This window comes from Grammomys surdaster, unplaced genomic scaffold (genome assembly GCF_004785775.1).
Source record: "Grammomys surdaster isolate TR1022 unplaced genomic scaffold, NIH_TR_1.0 126313, whole genome shotgun sequence".
NCBI classification, from domain to species: domain Eukaryota; kingdom Metazoa; phylum Chordata; class Mammalia; order Rodentia; family Muridae; genus Grammomys; species Grammomys surdaster.
Window position 1 is genome coordinate 7,226,766 of NW_021621113.1, and position 16,340 is coordinate 7,243,105.

At 48.9% G+C, this 16,340-nt stretch overlaps 1 protein-coding gene across 2 annotated transcripts; it reads left to right on the forward strand.

Annotated features, from left to right (window-relative positions):
* The first annotated feature begins 418 nt into the window (after positions 1-418).
* Positions 419-15,898, forward strand: Trim63 (tripartite motif containing 63). 2 transcript variants are annotated; one of them, XM_028759899.1, is made up of 9 exons: positions 419-691; positions 1,731-1,903; positions 6,348-6,516; positions 7,502-7,597; positions 9,284-9,517; positions 11,305-11,327; positions 11,629-11,759; positions 13,973-14,044; positions 15,171-15,898. In XM_028759899.1, the coding sequence occupies exons 1-9, from the start codon at positions 533-535 to the stop codon at positions 15,179-15,181; spliced, it is 1,068 nt and encodes a 355-aa protein (XP_028615732.1). In that variant the 5' UTR covers positions 419-532; the 3' UTR covers positions 15,182-15,898. The 2 variants fall into 2 exon arrangements, with proteins under 2 accessions (XP_028615732.1, XP_028615733.1); XM_028759900.1 differs by having other exon boundaries at positions 11,629-11,753; positions 13,973-14,035; positions 15,171-15,857.
* The last annotated feature ends 442 nt before the right edge of the window (positions 15,899-16,340 follow it).

The following is a 16,340-nucleotide window of genomic DNA, read 5'->3' on the forward strand; positions in this document are numbered from 1 at the left end:
GCCTTATTTTAGAGCTGTTCCGGATCCAGAAAAGGAACAGACTTAGGTTGCTACAGGATTGCAGGCTGTTAATCCCTTGAACGCCAGCCCCCATCTCCCCACCCCACAGGTCCCATTCCCTTACTCTCAACTGACTGGAGTGGGGACAGAGACCAACTTCTGCAGGAAACCAGGGTACCTGGCCCTCCCCCGAACCTGGTTCTGGACAGTCTGTTCTTGTTTACGACCCCCATTACAGGGCAACAGCGATTGCTCATCCCCACATGTGATCTGAGAGGCCCAAATCTTTGAGGCCTGGAAGAAACTCAAGCCCCAGCCAGCAGCTTGGCTTAGGAATGCTCAGCTGGTCCCCTCCTGGGGCTCATGTGACCGAGGTGCAGCTATAAATATCAGAGGAGCCTCAGACCAAGACAGAAGTCGGGTGTCAGGCGACGAAGACAAAGAGGATCCGAGTGGGTTTGGCGACAAAGACAAGCCCTCCATTCCACTTGGTGTGACGCAGGTGGAAGAGGCAGTTGCATTTCGAAGCAATATGGATTATAAACCTAGCCTGATTCCGGACGGAAATGCTATGGAGAACCTGGAGAAGCAGCTGATCTGCCCCATCTGCCTGGAGATGTTTACCAAGCCTGTGGTCATCCTGCCCTGCCAGCACAACCTCTGCCGGAAGTGTGCCAACGATATCTTCCAGGTCAGCTCTAGGCAGAGCCCGGACCTGGAATCCCCACCCCTGCCCCGTTCCCCCAGAACCCGGATGGCTTCTAAGACGCCTCTCCCTCTCAGCCTAGGACACTTCGACCACTTGCTCCATTGAGAAACCATACAGAGACCCCTGGGGAGGGCTAGGGCGGGGGCGGGGGCGTAAGGAAGGGGTTACGGGGAAAGGGAAGCTGTTCCGCTCCTTCTCCACGATGTACCCATCTAGTCCCACCCTGCCCACAGCTCCCTGCTCTGCCTGGACCGCTCACTGTTGATTCCCCAGTCAAGAGTCAAATACCTCAAGTGAGAAGTGGGGAAGGTGGTTAGACAGGCGAGAGAAACCAGGCCCTGGGGCAGGAGCCAGCTCCAGGGTGGCAGGGGGGCCAGACTTTGGGAGGAGGCTGGCGAGAAGGGAGCATCTCAGAGACTGCGTGCTCCAACACGGGGGCAGAAGGGACTCCATCTTCCTGAGGAGGGAAAGGGCACAGTTGAGGCGACTGTACTGGGAGCAGGGTCTGAAACCACCACAACAAACGCTTTTCCAAACTCAGGTCTAGTTGCAATGCCAATAATCCCAGCATTCAGGAACCCGAGGCAGGAGAACTGCTAAGAGTCATTCTGCTCTACCTAATCAGTTTGAAATAGCAAGACCCTACCTTAAAAACAAAATATAACAAAACAAAGCCCCCCCCAAAAAAACCCCACCTTTTTCCCCCCACAGTTATCTTTAAAGTAATATCCTAGGAGCTGGCTCTAATTCTAAGACCTGTGGTATCAGGGGTAAACTGAGGCATAGAGCGATTATAGTTGCTTGTCTAAAGTCATGTTGTCCTCATGTTGGCTGACCCTCTTGCCTTGTTTGAGTGCTTCAACTAAGATACTTCACCACGTGGGTGGGCTGGTTCTAGTCAAGTCCAGGAGCCGGTAGGTGCCCTTGGGTTTGCCAATGTGTTTGGAGCAACTGGGGCAAGGAGAACCGAGACTGGAGAGGGTAGGAACTCCTGCCTCATCTTTGCCTTGGCTGTCCGCAGGCTGCGAATCCCTACTGGACCAACCGCGGTGGCTCAGTGTCCATGTCCGGAGGTCGTTTCCGTTGCCCGTCGTGCCGCCACGAAGTGATCATGGACAGGCATGGCGTGTACGGCCTGCAGAGGAACCTGCTGGTGGAGAACATTATTGACATCTACAAGCAGGAATGCTCCAGGTCAGTGTGCACCTAAACAGCCCCGCCTCCTGCCCCGCCTCTCCCCCAGGCCCCTCCCACCTCGGGAGCCACAGTCACCAGCACCTTCTAGCTCGGACAGAACCTCAGCTCTTTAGATCTGGGCATTACGGGGGCGGGGGACGGGGGGGGGGGCAAGAAAGAGTCCTGAGACTAAGGTGTGTGTGCTGCGCATTGCGTGTGTGCATAAGAGGGAGGGAAAGAGGGAAAGAGAGAGAGAGAGAGAGAGAGAGAGAGAGAGAGAGAGGGAGAGAAACTTCATCCTGTGGGATTATCCCTATATAGAAAAGGAAATGGAATCTCAAAGGACAGAAATCAGTTAGGTGTGGTGACTCAAACCTATGAACCTATCACTCAGGCCGAGACAGAGGGATTACTGTGAGATCCAGGCCAGCCTAGCTTACAGACCAGTTCACCCCTCCTCAACAATAATATTAATAACAACATCAACAACCACAGTAATTAGTATTACTGTTTTGGACAGTTACCCAAAGTTTACCTGTTGGGAAGAGGGTGATCTCGGCAGAATTTGTGCATAGCAGGAGTTGTGCAGTGTTGGGCATCAAACTGGAAAGTGACACAGCTCCTTGGGTGATGTTTACAAGGAAGGGCTTCCTTGCTGGGGCCCAATGGTAAAACTTCCTGAGGTGAGGCACCCCTAAGAGTGCCCTGGGTGTTGGGATCCCCGGCACCCATGCCAACTGGTCCATTAACCCATCAAGTCAATCAGAACATGCCGACAAGAACTGAGGTCCATGAGGACTACTGTCCTCCTGGCCTCAGCCTAAAACCTTCACCGGGCCAGTTAAGATGGAGCATATCTGTAATCCCAGCATTTAGAAGGCTGAGGCAGGAGGGCTGAGAGTTCAAACCCAGCCTAGGTAGCCAGACTCAGCCAAGGGAACGGACAGTAGGATCCGTGCTCGTCAAAGAGGATGTCACTAGGAGGTGCAAAATATTAGATATTCATGGAGCATTGAGTGCTGCCCTTGGCTGCTCCATGCAGGATCTCACAAGGCCATCTCATCCCTGAAAGAGAGGGCATGACCAACTCCATGGTGGACATTCTCCTGGCTCCGTCAGGGTGTGTGTGTGTGTGTATTGTGTGTATGTGTGTGTGTATGTGTGTATGTGTGTGTGTGTATGTGTGTATGTGTGTGTGTATGTATGTGTGTGTGTATGTGTGTGTGTGTGTGTGTGTGTGAGTATATGTGTGTGTCTGCACTCATGGTAGAGACTGGACCTCACTAGGCAAATGCTCTACCACTGAACAACATCCCCAGAGCTTGTGTTTTCAAGATGGAGCCTTGACATGTAGCTCAAGCTGGTATCAACTTGATATCCTTTTGTTTCTCAATCTCAGCTTTAAAAATATATTTATTTTATTTTGCTTACATATAGGTGTGTATGTGTGTGTGCATGCATGTGCCTGGTATCTGTGGATATACTAGACGAGGGTACTAGTTCCCTATATTAGTCAGGGTTCACTATAGAGATATAACATGCAACACACACACACATACACACGCACACTAGTTGTGTAGTCCACAAAGCTGGATGTCTCAGCTGGTCTTCATTATATGTCAGAGGCCCAAAAGAATAGGCTATAACATCAGTAAAGGAACAGACTTGCTAGTGAGAGCGACAGAGCGGGCAAGCAGAGCTTCCTTCTTCCATGTCCTTTAGATTGACTGCCAGGAGAAGGTGTGGCCTAGATTAAAGGTGGATCTTCTCACCTCAAAAAAAAAAAAAAAAAAAAAAAAGATCTAGATTAAAAGTGGGTCTTCCCATCTCAAATGATTTAATTAAGAAAAACCTCCCTGGCCAGGCAGTGATGGGGACACACCTTTAATCCCAGCACTCAGGAGACAGAAGCAAGTGGATCTTGGTGAGTTTGAAGCCAGCCTGGTCTACAGAGTGAGTTCCAGGATAGCCAGGGCTACAAAGAGAAGAAACCTGTCTCAGTAAACAAACAAAAAACTAGCAAACCAAGCCACTTGGGTTTTAGTTAAATCCAGATGTAGTCAAGTGGAGAAGATATAGTTATCACAATCGCCCTGGAACTAGAACTGTAGTTACAGACAGCTGTGAGCTGCCATGTAGGTGCTGGGAACCAAACCCAAGAGCAATAACAGAACAATAGAGCAAGAACAGTAAGCTTTTAATGGCCCACCTCTCTCTCCAGCCTCCACAGTGAATATCCTACACTCCTTTGTTACATTGTGTCTCCTGTCGCTAGCACACAGCACTACAAATGGACATTGTTAAGCCTCAGGGATAGTGGCATACGCCTGTGATCCCAGCTAATTGGGAGTCTGAGGCAGGAGGATCTCAGTTTCAAGGTTCACCCTGCGTGGACAACTCAGAAAGACGCTGATTCATAGTTAAAATGTACTACTGGAAATAAGGGGCTGGGGACGGAGGCCAATGATAGAACTCTTATCTAACACTGGCTCTGTCCAGTCTCCAGTCTCTTCCCCAGACAACACATACATATACATTAAAAATATATATATATATATTTTTTACTTATCATTATCAGCGTGTGGTGTGGGTGTGAGTGCACACCCTCCTTGGCCCATGTGTGGAGGTCAGGAAACAACTTTGTGGAATCAGTTCTCTCCTTCTGCCTTTACAGGAATCCCAGGGATGGAACTCAGGTCGTTAGCCTTGTGCTGCAAATACCCTTATCTCCTGAGCCATCTTGTCAGCCCACAGATGCTTGTTTTGGATGATGGTGATGATGGTGATGATGATGGTGATGGTGATGATGGTGATGGTGAGGGTGATGTGATTTATTAGTATAGTTACACCAGCCTAATGCTGTTGAGTTTTGAAGATCACGTTGTGCCTTGGAGGTTTTCCCTAATGAGGAAAAAACAATGGTAGTTGCCCTTAAGCAGGGTCTGCTCAGAGCTCTGCAGGCCACATTCTGGCTTGGTTGGTACAGCTCTGAGCAACACTCAGGCATGAAGGACTGGGATCACAGAAAACAAGTGAGTGTTTGACCCTGAGGCCTGGCCACAGGGAGGGAGGTGTTCTCAGGCAGCAGGCTCTCCCCATCCTGCTGGACACCCTGAGCCACCTTCCCTGGGCATCGCCACAGGCGGCTGTGGCACCAGGGAAATCCCAGTCACTATGGCGATAGTGTGGGGTTCCCGGGTTCAAAGATGAAAAAAAAAAAACAACCCAAAACCTAGTGTTTGGAAAGGGGTTCCTGGAGGAAGCAGTAAAGACTGGATGTGACTAGCCATGCTGGGCTGTGGGAAGGTGCCACACAGACACTGATGGGGGAATAGTCACTGTTGGAGGTGGATCGATATCAGGGGCTGGAGGAGTGCCGACATGATAGCTTATCCTAAATGAAAGTAAGGTCTAGCTAGCCTCGACTCTAAAACCCTAGCCGAGGCTGGGAAACAGCTGATGTTGGAGAGGAGTATGCCAGGTACCCTAGTCGAGGAAGCTATAAAAGGAGAAGACAGAAGAAACTCTGGGGCCAGCTAGATGGCTCAGTGAGAAAAGGTGTTGCCACCAAGTCTGATAACCCCGAGTTCTCTCCCCTGGACCCACATGGGAGAAGGAGAGAACCAACTCCTTCAGGCTGCTCTCCGACCTCCATGGATGTGGTGTAGCACATCTATCCCTCCCCAAAATGCACATATATTAAATAAATGCAGTTTTTAAAATGAAAAAAAGAAGAGATTCTGGACCCTGGAGAGTCTTTGTGTAGCGGAGGTTTGCTCTGGACTTCTATGTAGCCCAGGCCTCCAACACATGCACTTGTATGGCTTAGGGTACACAGGCTGCCCCCTTCTCTGAACTCTAAGACACCCTCAGGATATGTTTACTGAGGTACTCTTTCTACTTGTATTTTATTTCCACGGTTGGTCTCAACACAAGGTACTGTATGTTATAGACTCGGGGAAGAAAAACAAGCAGGCTTCCCTGCCCAGTTGGAGAGTACAGACTCATGGATTAAATATAGACGTGAAGGCAGCCATCAGAATAAGTTGCCCCGGCCCCGGCAACCAAATCTGTGGGGTCTATAATTAGAGCACAGGAGTTCTGGCCTTCCTGTTTGTGCTGCTGGGCCACCTTGGGCAAGTTCATTTATTTCCTGCAACTCTGTTGCATCTCCCATATGGTTAGCATCTTCTAGCCTGACTGGAATTCCTGGGCCTTCCCCATGCCCTCTGTACCAGCTCAGGCCAGGTCCAACACTGGAGCCTGAGTTTTAAGGTTGGAAACTGGTTTGTTTAAGAGCATTAGCTTCCTTGATCTTGGGCTCCCAGAAGTTAAAAAGGAGAATGTTTGGAGCAGCCTGGCCCACTGGCAGCTCGCATATGGATCATGGCTTCCTGTGCTTGAAGCTAGGAGGAGACAGAGAGATGGGACAACCCTGACCTGTGATTCTCTTCCACTTCAGTCGGCCCCTGCAGAAAGGCAGCCACCCGATGTGCAAGGAACACGAAGACGAGAAAATCAACATCTACTGTCTCACGTGTGAGGTGCCTACTTGCTCCTTGTGCAAGGTGTTCGGGGCTCACCAGGCCTGTGAGGTTGCTCCTTTGCAGAGCATCTTCCAAGGACAGAAGGTACTGGCTACAGCTGCTGTGCCCAGATGATTCTGGGGATGGATTTGACCATTGTAAATGTGCTGAGCCGGCCTTTCAGGAATAGTCCTTCTTAAAGGACTTCCCAGGCCACAGGGACAGCAGCCGTTGCCTCCCTGGGGGAGGTGGCTGAGCTCATAGGTTATACTTAGAGCCTCTTGAAAGCACTTGGGTGTGGCCACAGGGAAGAGTCCATGGCTTCCCTGTCCTGTCACTCTGTGGTCCCAGACCTCTCCACCTGAGTCTCTCATGAGGTATAAGGCAGAGTTGAGGCTCTTCCCTGGACCATGGCAACCCAGCATCCTGCTATGGAGTGAGCTGTAGCCCTACTGTCTGAACAATCTGTCACACTCCACTCCTCTCTCTCTCTTCTAGAACTTTCCAATTCTATTCCTTCTGTCAGAAAATAGCAGCTGGGGATGGTAGCACAGGCCTTTAAGCCTAGCACTCAGGAGGCAGAGGCAGGATCATTATGAATTTGAGGCCAGCCTGATGTATATATTGAGTTCTGGGCCAGCCAAGGCAGCACAGTAAGGCCCTGTCTTTGGAAAAACAAGAGAGAGACAGAGAGAGAGAGAGAGAGAGAGAGAGAGAGAGAGAGCGAGCTAGAGAGAGGACAAAAAGGAAGGAAGGAAAGAAGGAAGGAAGGAAGGAAAAGAAAGAAAGAAAGAAGGAGAGAAAGAAAGAAAAAGAAAGAGAAACTAGTTTTCTTTTGTTCCTTTGTCAGTGACTTGCTGTGTGTTTTGGGTTGCTCAGTGCCCCTCTCTGGGCCTCATCTGTCTATAAAAGATACATCTGTGGTAGTCTCTGCTTTAGACATGAGCTGCACCCCGGGAGGAGGGATAGCAACCCTATTGATGACTCTGTGGGAGACGGGGAGCATGGACACCATGTTGCTACAACGCTGTAGATGCAGCTGGCTCTGAGTCTATTTCTGTCTCTCCTCTCTCACCCCCCTGCCATCCAGACTGAACTCAGTAACTGCATCTCCATGCTGGTGGCAGGGAATGACCGAGTGCAGACTATCATCTCTCAGCTGGAGGACTCTTGCCGAGTGACCAAGGTGAGGGTGCAGCGCTGCCCTGTCAGCACTGAGGGGGTCAAGTCTCCAGTGCACTGCTCTCTGGGGAAGGCCTGAGCTATGAGTGCAGTCTGGGGTTTGGAGTCTTGGGTGCCCCATAGAGATGGCAGGAAGGGACACAGTCATTTCTCCATTCTCTTGGGGAACACAAGAGAATGTGTCAGACCCTGCCGAAGGACAAGACAGACCCCGTTGGTCCCTGACTGCAGAGACCCACTAATGTTTCTAGAGTTAATCATTTTGCTATAGAACAAAACTCCTGGATCTTTAAAAGCTCACACTTGACTCAGACTGTGGAAACTCAGGGGCTCTGGAATGATGCAGGGTTCTGCACTTCTACCTTGCTTAAATTTTATTTTTTTATGTATATGGGTGTTTTGCCTGCACATGCCTGTACACCATGTGTGTGCAGTGCCAGAGGAGGCCAGAAGAGGGCGTCAGATCCCCTGGAAATGGAATTCAAGATAGTTTGAGCCAACACATAGGTGCTGGGAATTTAACCTGGGTCTTCTGGAAGAGCAGCCAGTGCTCTTAACCATTAAGCCATTTCTCCAGTCTTCTTTCTGTCTTTCTACCTTGGATTTGATGTTTGTTTGTTTGTTTTTCGGAACAGTGTTACTCTGTGTAGCCCTGGCTGTCCTAGAACTCCCTCTGTATTCTGAACTCAGAGATCCACCTGCTTCTGCCTCCAGTATGCTAGGATTAAAGGTGTGCGCCACTGCCTGGCAGATTCGACTTTTTGAGACTAGGTCTTGTGAGGAACAGGACAACCTTCCATTTATATGTAGCCCAGATTGCTCTTGAACTTCTGATCCTCCTGAAACTCCCTGCCAAGGCTGAGACTGCAGGCATCAGGTACCTGGCTGGAAATTTACATTTCTACTGAGCTTTGCCAGGCTGCTGGTTCTACAGACTGCAGAAGGCTGAGGTGGCTTTCCCAGCCAGATGTGATGGCACATCTGTAATCTCAGCATTTGGGAGCTGGATACAGAGGATCAGAGAAGTTCAAGGCTGCCATCCTATACATAGTAAGTTTGAGGTCAGCCTGGGATACACGAGACTGTCTCAAAAACAAACAAAAACAAAAGTAGAGAAAGAAGAGGAGAAAAGAAAAGAAAAAAAAAAAGAAGGACGCTTTCCCATTCCTGGAAGAGTATTCAAAATTCTGCTCTTCCTGGACGTGGTGGTGCACAACTCTAATACCAGTGCTCAGGAAGAAGAAGCAGGTGGATCTCTATGAATTTGAGGCCAGCCTGCACTACATAGTGAGCTCCAGGCCAGCCAGAGCTACACAATAAGAACCCGTCTCGAAAGAAAGAAAGAAAGAAAGAAAGAAAGAAAGAAAGAAAGAAAGAAAGAAAGAAGAAAGAAAAAAGGAAGGAAAGAAAGAGGGAGGGAAGGAAGGTGGGAGGGAGGGAGGGAAGAAAAAAAATCTAGTCTCTTCTTGAGATGGGTGTAGGGAGGAGGGACATCATAACCCCACGTGGGCTGAGCTGTGGAGTGGAGAGGAACATTGTTATCTCTCTGAGAGGCATCTCATTCTGAAAGGTGCCACGCCAAGCCCATTTGACAGAGATTCTTCTTGCTGCAGTTAGTTCCTGGGGCCCTTCTGTCTCAGAAAGTGGGTTGGGACCCCATGAGATGAGACTGTAGGATTTCTGTCCTCAGGAAAACAGCCACCAGGTGAAGGAGGAGCTGAGCCAGAAGTTTGACGCCCTCTATGCCATCCTGGACGAGAAGAAGAGCGAGCTGCTGCAGCGGATCACACAGGAGCAGGAGGAGAAGCTGGGCTTCCTCGAGGCCCTGATCCTCCAGTACCGAGAGCAGCTGGAAAAGTCCACCAAGCTTGTGGAGACAGCCATCCAGTCACTGGATGAGCCTGGAGGGGCCACCTTCCTCTTGGTGAGTGCCATCTGAAGGATTTGGATAGATTTGAACTATACTCTTTCTTTTTTTTTAAATTTCTTATTTATTTATTTACTTATTTACTTATTTATTTATTTTATGTATATGAGTACACCATTGCTCTCTTCAGACACACCAGAAGAGAGCATCAGATCCCATTACAGATGGTTGTGGGCCGGGCGGTGGTGGAGCACGCCTTTAATCCCAGCACTTGGGAGGCAGAGGCAGGCGGATTGCTGAGTTCGAGGCTAGCCTGGTCTACAGAGTGAGTTCCAGGACAGCCAGGGCTACACAGAGAAACCCTGTCTCGAAAAACCAAAACAAAAAAAAACAAAAACAAAAAAACAAACAAAAACAAAAATACAGATGGTTGTGAGCCACCATGTGGTTGCTGGGAATTGAACTCAGGACCTCTGGAAGAGCAGTCGGTGCTCTTAACCACTGAGCCATCTCTCTAGCCCACTATACTCTTTCTTAACTCTTGAATGGGCAGTTTAAATCTTGGCAGAATGACAGGCACTACAGGGGCCTGACCATAATCCTAGTTCTTGGGCAGCAGAGACAGGAGGATTGCAAGTTTAGGGCAAATCAGGACAGTTTGGTAAAATATTACCTCAAAATAAAACATGCCAGGCTAGGCTTGCTGACACACGACTTTGATCCCAGTATTTGGAAGACACATGCAGAGGCAAGAGGATCTCTGTGAGTTTGAGGCTAGCCTGGTCTATATAGCAAGCTCTAGGCCAGCCAAGACTATATAGTGAGACCCTGTCAATAAACAAGCACACAAACATAAAAAATACTGGGGGTAGAGAGAAGACTCTGTGGTGAAGAATATTTCTTGTGTCAAACACTTTTAATCCCAGTGCTGGGGAGACAGAGGCAGGCAGATCTCTGTGACTCTGAGGCCAGCCTGGTCTACAGAGTAAATTCTAGGACAGCCAGAGCTGCATAATAGAGAGAACTTGTCTCAAAACACAAATAAACAAACAAAAAAACAACCAACTAAAGTAAAATAACATTTTGGTTTTGTTCTTGCAAAGGACCTGGGTTCAGTTCCCAGCACCGACATGGTGGCTTACAACCATCCATAACTGCAGCTCCAGGGTACCCATACCAATTTCTGACTTCCAAGGGCACCAGGCACATATGTGGTGCATATACATACATGCAGGCGCTCATACATGCACTTAAAACAAAAATAGATCCTTTACAAACAATACCAACAAAACCCAGAGGGGAGGGGCTGGAGAGATGGCTCAGAGGTCAAGAGTACCTATAAGTACTTGAGTTAAGTGCCCAGTACCCATGTCTGACAGCTTAAAAATGCCTATAATTCCAATTGCAGGGGAATCTGACACCCTCTTCTAGCCTCTAAGGGCTGCAACATACATACATACATACATACATACATACATACATACATACATACATAGAAAATTTTAAAAACATACAAAAAAACTACAATTCCCAGACCACATGCCTTCAAGCTTTTATGTTCCAACTTTGTCCAGCCCATGGTCTGAAAAGGAAGTTTGGTTGACTCTCATTCTCATTCAGGAGACATCAGACATTATGAGTGCTTGGTCAGAGACCCTGGCTTCCTGACAGAACAGTGGAAGCATACTGGGGTACATGCTGGCCAAGATCTGTGCTAACCTGGGACAGAAAGTGCCGAGTTCTGTCTAACAGGACAGGAATCGAGTTACGCCCGAACCGTGGAATTGTACCTGGAGTCTATCCTTGGGGGTTTCAATGTTAACCTCTGTTCTTTCTCTCCACAGAGTGCCAAGCAGCTCATCAAGAGGTCAGTGTTTCCACGACTGTGGCCCAAGACCCTAGTTTCCCCCAGGGCTTCTGACACCTGTCCAATGGGATCCTGTGCATTAGTTCTGCAAGGACTAGGGCTCCTCCCCCACCCCCCAACCATGTACCCTACTTTCTTAGATCATCCACTCTGCTTGATCCTAAAGAAGTGCTCTCTGCCTCTTCATCCCCCCTGTTCAGGGATGGATTGTGGGACTAGGATGGACCCACATAGAGCCAAGGCTAAGCTGTCCCTTCCTGCATGGAGCCCGAGACCTCACCCTGCCTCTCTCCCCCCACAGCATTGTAGAAGCTTCCAAGGGCTGCCAGCTGGGGAAGACAGAGCAAGGCTTTGAGAATATGGACTACTTTACTCTGGATTTAGAACACATAGCAGAGGCCTTGAGGGCCATCGACTTTGGGACAGGTAAAGGCTGTGATAGTGCTACTTGCTTGTACATGTTTGACCTTCGAAAGGCAGCGTTCCTCTTGACCTCTGATGGGAAGAAGATTCACTAAAAAAGTCAGATTTACACAGTCAATGTTGACAGGGTCTCTCTGTGGAGCCTGGCTGTCTTAGAATTCTCTAAGTAGACCAAGCTGGTATGGAACTCACAGAGATCTGCCTGTCTCTGCTTCCTGAGTGCTGGGATTATGGGCATGTGCTCACCATGCCTGGCTCCATGGTCAACTTTGTGATGAATCCAGGGCCTAGCACAGTGCCTAGTACATAATTTACTAAATAAATTCTGTGTGCATCCAAAGTTTATGACATCTGGCATTAGACAGATCTGACTTCAAATCCTGATTCTGCCATTTGTGTGTTATCTGTGTGACCTTTGGCACTTTGCCACCACCCCCACTCCACCCTCCCACACACATACACACATCTTTGTGGTCTCCTGTTTTGGTTGGATTTTTGGAAGGATCCATTACTGGTGATCAAACCCAGGGCTTGGAGTCTTACTTAGTACCTGGGAAGTTTAGGCCGGAAGATGGTGAGCTGCAGACTAGCCTAGGCTACATGTTCGAGGATATTCAAGATAGCCTGTACTGCCGGGCAGTGGTGGCACACGCCTGTAGTCCCAGCACTTGGGAGGCAGAGGCAGATGGATTTCTGAGTTCGAGGCCAGCCTGGTCTACAGAGTGAGTTCCAGGACAGCCAGGACTACACTGAGAAACCCTGTCTCGAAAAACCAAAAAAAAAAAAAAAAAGATAGGCTGTACTGTGTGAACATAACTTATCGGAGGCTTGCACTATCCACCACCACCCCAGCAGAGAGCAGGGGGAACATACCAACAGCATTTCTTGAATCCATTCATGAAGACCAAGCTGGCCTCAAAGTCACAGAGATCTGATGGCCTCTGTCTCCTAAGTACAGGCATTAAAGGCATGTGCCACTACATCCAGCCCTGAGCCCACTTATTGGTTGGACTTTCCATGTTCTGAGCACTGAGATGCTGTTGTAAAGATGTAAATTCCATCACTTAATACAACTCTGGGATGCAGCTCTGTTAGCACATCAATTTGTATCGTAGGAAACCGAGTTTAGACAGCGCAATTCCTCGTTCAAGGCCACATGGCTAGGAAGTAGCTAATGTAGACCTTACTTGGGGCCACTTGACTTACAAAACCATCTGAGGATATATGAGACAATATGAAGACACCATGGAACCTGCCCATAGTGATCCTCTGGGGAAGACTCTTATGAGCAGTAATTATGGTTTAGATTAAACAATAGGCCCCCTGGATTATCAAGATTATGCGTAGATCCTGGGTCTTTGGCTGGAGGTTTTACTTGACAATTTTGTTGTTTTGCTTTTTGGTTTGTTTGTTTGTTTCTTGAGACAGGGTGTCACTATGTAGCCCAGGCTGTCCTTGAATTTGTGGCTAATCTCTCACCTCAGTATCCTGAGTGCTGGGTTTACAAATGAAAGCCATGGTAGGGGCTCTGGCTTGTAGATGGGCCTGTGAAATGTTGACTCTGCAAATTTCCCAAGGCCTGGAAAGGTGTTGGGAGGGGACAGAGCCCTGTTAGGAAGATTTGAAGGTCACACCTCAGGATAAGAAAGTGTGAATCCAGGTTGTGGGGGTGGGGTTGGGGGTGGGAGACAGGGGATGGAATGGGGACATGAGACTGTCCCACTCTCCTGAACAGAATACTCCCACCCCCTCCCACCCCCTACCCCGCCAAAGACTGCCTCTCTGTGGACTGAGGAATCAGGCAAACAAAGAGATACTGAGTCAGCAGATTTCAAAGGCTGAGCAAATTCCTTTCAGCCGAGGACTCTGATCCCTGAGAATAGGAAATGTTTACCCTGTCTCCCCTTTGTGATGTGTCTGTTCCACTGAAATGCACAAAACCCTAAGCGTGCCTCCTGCCTCCCTGAGGCCGTGGATATGCCAGTGATGAAGGATGCTGGTGTCCTGGAGCAAAAGGACTATGATCTGGAAGGAGGCAGGGGACAGGGGACATGGAGGCTGGACTCTGTGAGCTTGTGTCTCACATGCCACCTCCCAGGTCCCTGCTGCCTTTAAGTGCCCACTGGGGCCCAGAAATGAGGACAGAGGTCCCCTCTAGGCCAATCTTCTAATAGCTGCTGTGAGAAGCCAGTCTCATCCTAACACAGTTGGTTTTGTCACAGATGAGGGTGAGGAGGAGTTTATTGAAGAGGAGGACGATGAAGAGGAGGGCGTGTCCACAGAGGGTAAAGAAGGTAGGAGCTCTGCCCTTGTGCCTTCCCTGATGGGAATGCCAGGTTACACATGGCCAGGGTGTGTGCTTAGTGCCCATCTTGGTTCTCCTCTTTTGTTGCACGTGGGGGGGTATGCACACACGTGTGTGTGTACGTGTGTGTGTGTGTGTGTACGTTTGTGTGCTCAGGGGTGCCCACGCAAAGGCCCAAGACTGACATCCAGGATCTTTTAGATCACTCTCCACTGCCTTCACTGAGGCAGGGTCTCTTAATAGAACCCAGAGTCCATGAATTGGCTAGTCTAGCTAGCCAGGCAGCCCGGGATCCCTTTTCCTATCTTCTGAGCTCTGGAATCACAGGGGCTATCGTGGTCATCTAGCATTTCTTTGAGAGCTGGGGATCTGAATTCTGGCCCTCTCCTTTATGTAGGGACCCACCCAGCAAGCCACCTTCTAGTTGTTGCTACTTTCTCCCCAACCTTTCCTCTATCTCCTGTTCCACCACCAACACTACTACCACCACTACCACCTCCTCCTCCTGCCCCTCCTTCTCCTGCCCCTCCTTCTCCCCTTCTTCCTCCCCCTCCTCCTCCTTTAAAGTACCCATAGTTTACTAGGAACTCACTGGGGGGGGGGGGCAGCTGGCCTCTTAGAGCTAGGATCAAAGGCATGCATCCTTACACCTGATTAGTATTCAACCCTAGTTATGGAGCCAAATTCCAATCCAGCTAAAGTAACTAGCTCCAAAGAGTCTAAGGCAGCGGTTCTCAGCCTGTGGGTTTCGACCCCTTTGAGCGTTGGGGGTGTGTGTGTGTGTGTGGAATGACCCTTCCACCTGAGACCATTGAAAAACACAGAGATTTATATTACAATTCATAACAGTAGCAAATTCACAGTTATGAAGTTGTAATGAAAATAATTTTATGGTTGGGGTGACCACAACACGAGTAGACTGAGTACTACATTGGGTAGACTAAGAACCACTGCTGTAAGGTACCTGTAGCCCATTGGATTCTGACCACTAAATTCTACCCAGGCTAGAGATGTGGAGATTTCCCTTTATTTGGTTTGTCACCATAGCTCAGGAGGCCCTGGGTCCTCTTGAGTCTTTGTCTCATCATGAGCCTATGTCTCATTTTCTCTTTCAGGACACCAGTGAGGAACTGGATGAGTGAGACATACTCTGGATGCAGAGTCGGGGGAGACGGGGGACTGGCCCATCTTGGGAGGGGGTTAGAGCTCCTTGAGAGGCACAATAGGGAAGTGTGCCTTCTCTCTGCTCAGAGAGCAGGGACTAGACTAGAACACCCCCCCCCAACTGTGTCCAGCAGCTGCTGAAAGACGATTGGAAATGTATCCAAAATGTCACAGGACACTTTTCTACGTTGGTGCAAAATGAAATATTTTGTATGTTTTTAAAATGTGATTTTTGTATATACTTGTATATGTATGCCAATTTGGTGCTTTTTGTACGAGAACTTTTGTATGATCACTGACTAGCGAGTGTCACAAATGAGGAAGGAAGCCAAGACAATAGAGATCCCCACTTCCTTTCCTTGGTGGGAGGACTGGGTCTCACTCAAAGGCCTAGAGAGGAGCACTGTACTGTATATTTCAGTGCCCATTCCCAGTCATGGGGATAGGACTGAATTTATGTTATATGTTGTTTTAATAAATGCACAAGGGGCTGGGCATTGGGGCACACGCCCTTTGATCCCAGTACTCTGGAGGCAGAGGCAGTTGGATCTCTGTGAGTTCAAGGCCAGCCTGGTCTACATGGAGAGTTCCAGACCAGCCAGGGCTACATAGAGAAACTCTGTCTCAAGAATAAAAAATGAAAAAGAATAAAAAATAAACTCAAAACGCTCTTTTACTGTAACTATGAAAGAAGTGTGATTTCATTCAGCTTGAAGGTGTGTGTGAGTGTGTGTGTATGTGTGTGAGTTTGTGTGTGAGTGTGTACGTGTGAGTGTGTGTGAGAGAGTGTGTGTGTGTTGCTAGCAGTGAAACTGAGAGTCCTGGAGGACTAGATGAAAGCTCGACCCAGATCTACAGGAGGGCCCACATCAGACAACCTCTAATCCCAGCACTTGAGTGTTAGAGACAGGCCAGTCTCTGTCTACAGAGACAGCCGGTGTTAATAAGCAGAAAGCCTGATGGATGGCATAGCCAAGGCTAGGCTTACCTATCCCTCACTTCCCCACACTTCCCCACACTTCCCCACAATTCCCCACTCTTCCCCACTCTTCCCCACTCTTCCCCACTCTTCCCCACACTTCCCCACACTTCCCCACACTTCCTCACACTTCCCCACACTT

Coding starts and splice junctions, on each gene's coding strand:
- Trim63 (XM_028759899.1), top strand. CDS start 533: ATGGATTATAAACCTAGCCTGATTCCGGACGGAAATGCTATGGAGAAC. Junction 1,904..6,347: donor TACAAGCAGGAATGCTCCAG/GTCAGTGTGCAC, acceptor CTTCCACTTCAG/TCGGCCCCTGCAGAAAGGCA. Junction 6,517..7,501: donor GCATCTTCCAAGGACAGAAG/GTACTGGCTACA, acceptor CCTGCCATCCAG/ACTGAACTCAGTAACTGCAT.